The sequence below is a fragment of the Vigna angularis genome, chromosome 7 (assembly GCF_016808095.1).
Source record: "Vigna angularis cultivar LongXiaoDou No.4 chromosome 7, ASM1680809v1, whole genome shotgun sequence".
Lineage (NCBI taxonomy): Eukaryota > Viridiplantae > Streptophyta > Magnoliopsida > Fabales > Fabaceae > Vigna > Vigna angularis.
In genome coordinates, this window is record NC_068976.1 from 4,641,667 (window position 1) to 4,644,149 (window position 2,483).

Consider the following 2,483-nt stretch of genomic DNA (forward strand, 5'->3'; position numbering starts at 1 on the left):
GGTGAGAGAATAGAAGTTGATAAAGGTCATGGTGAGAGGATAGAAGCAGATAATGTTGTGGATCAGAGAATAGAAGTTAATGATAGTCATGGTGAGGTTGAGGGGAGAGAAGCACATGATGGTGAGGTGAGAGGTTAGAAGTCCAAGATGTTGAGGGTGAGAGGATACAATTACATGATGGTGAGGCTGACAGAATAGAAGTAGAAGAGTTGGAGGACATACAAGTACAAGTCCGTGAATGGAGTACATCAGATGATGATGATGATAATGGTGAGGTGAATAGTATGGATGAGTTAGTTAACATAAATGTCCAGTGTGACTTTAGAGAAAGTGAAAGTTGTGGTAATATGGAGGTTGAAGTTGAATTTGTTTTACTTGGAATAGAGAGGTCAGATTTGAGTGTTATTTCTGAGTTAGATTTGGAAGAAGATGACATTAGTGATACTAGTTTGTTTAATGATAAATGAGAATCTGAGGACTTAACCTCTCATGACATCAGTGATGAAGAAAGTGATGGTGAAGAGGGTTATGGGAATTTTGTTACATTTACTATGCCAAAAAATATGGTTGATTTCAATTGGGAAGTGAGAACATATTTTGGGCACAAACAAGACATTTTGGATGCCATCAAAATCTATGCACTAGAGAATGGAAAAAATATCAAATTTGTTAAAAATGATAAAAAAAGAATAAGGCTTAAATGTGTGGGAGCAAAAGGACAATGTCCTTGGATGACATATTTTGGTTACATGGACGCAATAGATACATGGTAATTGAGGATTATGGTGGACAAGCACACATGCAGTAGGGAGCACAAGTTGCGTCCATTGAATACAAAATGGCTAAGTAAAAAATTGGAAAAAACATTAAGAGAAAGAGAGTTGATATTAGAAATAAAATTAGTAGGAAATGGAACATAGGAATATCTAAAAATATGGCTTACCGAGCGAAAGCCTATGCTTCAGACGAAGTGGAAGGGTCCTTCACTATGCAATATAATAGAATTTATTATTATGCTCATGAGCTATTAGCAAGAAACCCAGGGTCCACAATCAAGGTCAAAGTTGAGGAAAATGATGGAAAGCCAATATTCAAGAGGTTCTACGCATGCCTCAAGGAATGCAAAGATAGCTTTGTCTCATGCAGGCCAATCATTGGCCTTGATGAAGCCTTTTTGAAAGGCAAACATCGTGGTGAGTTGTTAACTGCTATTGCTCGAGATCCAAATGATCAAATTTTGCCACTTGCATATGCCATTGTAGAGGTCGAGAACAAGGAGACTTCGACATGGTTTATGGAGCTACTCATTGAAGACGTAGGTGGACCTAAGATGTGTTCTTCACTTACATTGATATCAAATCAACATAAGGTAAATTGCATTATATTTTATTATCTTTTATCTTATATCCATATCTTGAAATCAATATCATCTAACTTATTGTTGACTCTTTGACAAGGACTGTTACCAATTGTACAAGATCTACTTCCTGGAGTTGCACACAAATTTTTTGTAAGGCATTTATATGCAAACTTCAGGAAGAAATTCCCTGGAAAGAATCTTAAGAACCTTATATGGAGGGCAGCTACAACAACTCACCCATAGAAAGGGGAGAAGGAGATAAGAAGTATAAAAGAGGTCAACCAAGACGTCTTTTGCCACTTGATAGTTATTCCTTTGTAGTAGTTCACTTTAGTTTTCTTTTACTTTTTGATAAATTTATATAATGATTGTATGTCTTACATCTTCAATGAAGGTATTGGTTAAGATCAAGGTTCACAAGCACAACTCAATGTGATACCTTGGTTAATAACATGTTAGAAGCCTTTAATAGTGTTTTGGTTCATACGAGAATAAAATCAATAATTACAATGTTGGAGGAAATCAGACTTTACATGATGAAGAGATGGGTCACTAATAGGTCAAGGGTAAGGTCATTTCAATCATCAATTTGTCCAAAAATACTCAATAAACTACAAAAGGAGGCACAACTAACAAAGTATTGGATTCCCAAGTATTGAAAAATTATGGGATATGTATTTCTTTCTTTATTTGTTGTACAACTGCTCTGCATTACTAATGTTGCCTTATGTTCACAACTGGTTTGCACAAAAGCTATTTGAAGTCAAACATCTGTCAAAAAGTAGGGACAAGTTTGTGGTCAACATAGATGAATATTCTACTCCTGTAGAAAATGAAGCATCACTGGAATACCTTGTGTTCATGCATGGCAACAATGAGGTTTCTCAACATAGATGGAGAGGACTACACACCTTCTTCCTTTCAGAAGTCAATGTATGAAGAAATTTACTCCTATATTATCTATCCTATTAATGGAAACAACCTCTGGGAGATAACCCAATATCCTTATGTCATGCCTCCATCAAAAAGAAAGTTTCCCAGTAGACCTAAGAAGAAAAGAAGGTTAGAGCAGTCAGAGTTGAAGAAAAATACCACCAGAATGATAAAAGGTGGAATGTTAAAG

At 35.8% G+C, this 2,483-nt stretch overlaps 1 protein-coding gene across 1 annotated transcript; it reads left to right on the plus strand.

The window, feature by feature from the left end:
• The first annotated feature begins 934 nt into the window (after positions 1 to 934).
• On the plus strand, positions 935 to 1,810 carry LOC128197983 (uncharacterized). The gene is made up of 2 exons (XM_052881052.1): positions 935 to 1,369; positions 1,458 to 1,810. Exons 1-2 carry the CDS (start codon positions 935 to 937, stop codon positions 1,512 to 1,514), a joined length of 492 nt encoding a protein of 163 aa, XP_052737012.1. The 3' UTR covers positions 1,515 to 1,810.
• The last annotated feature ends 673 nt before the right edge of the window (positions 1,811 to 2,483 follow it).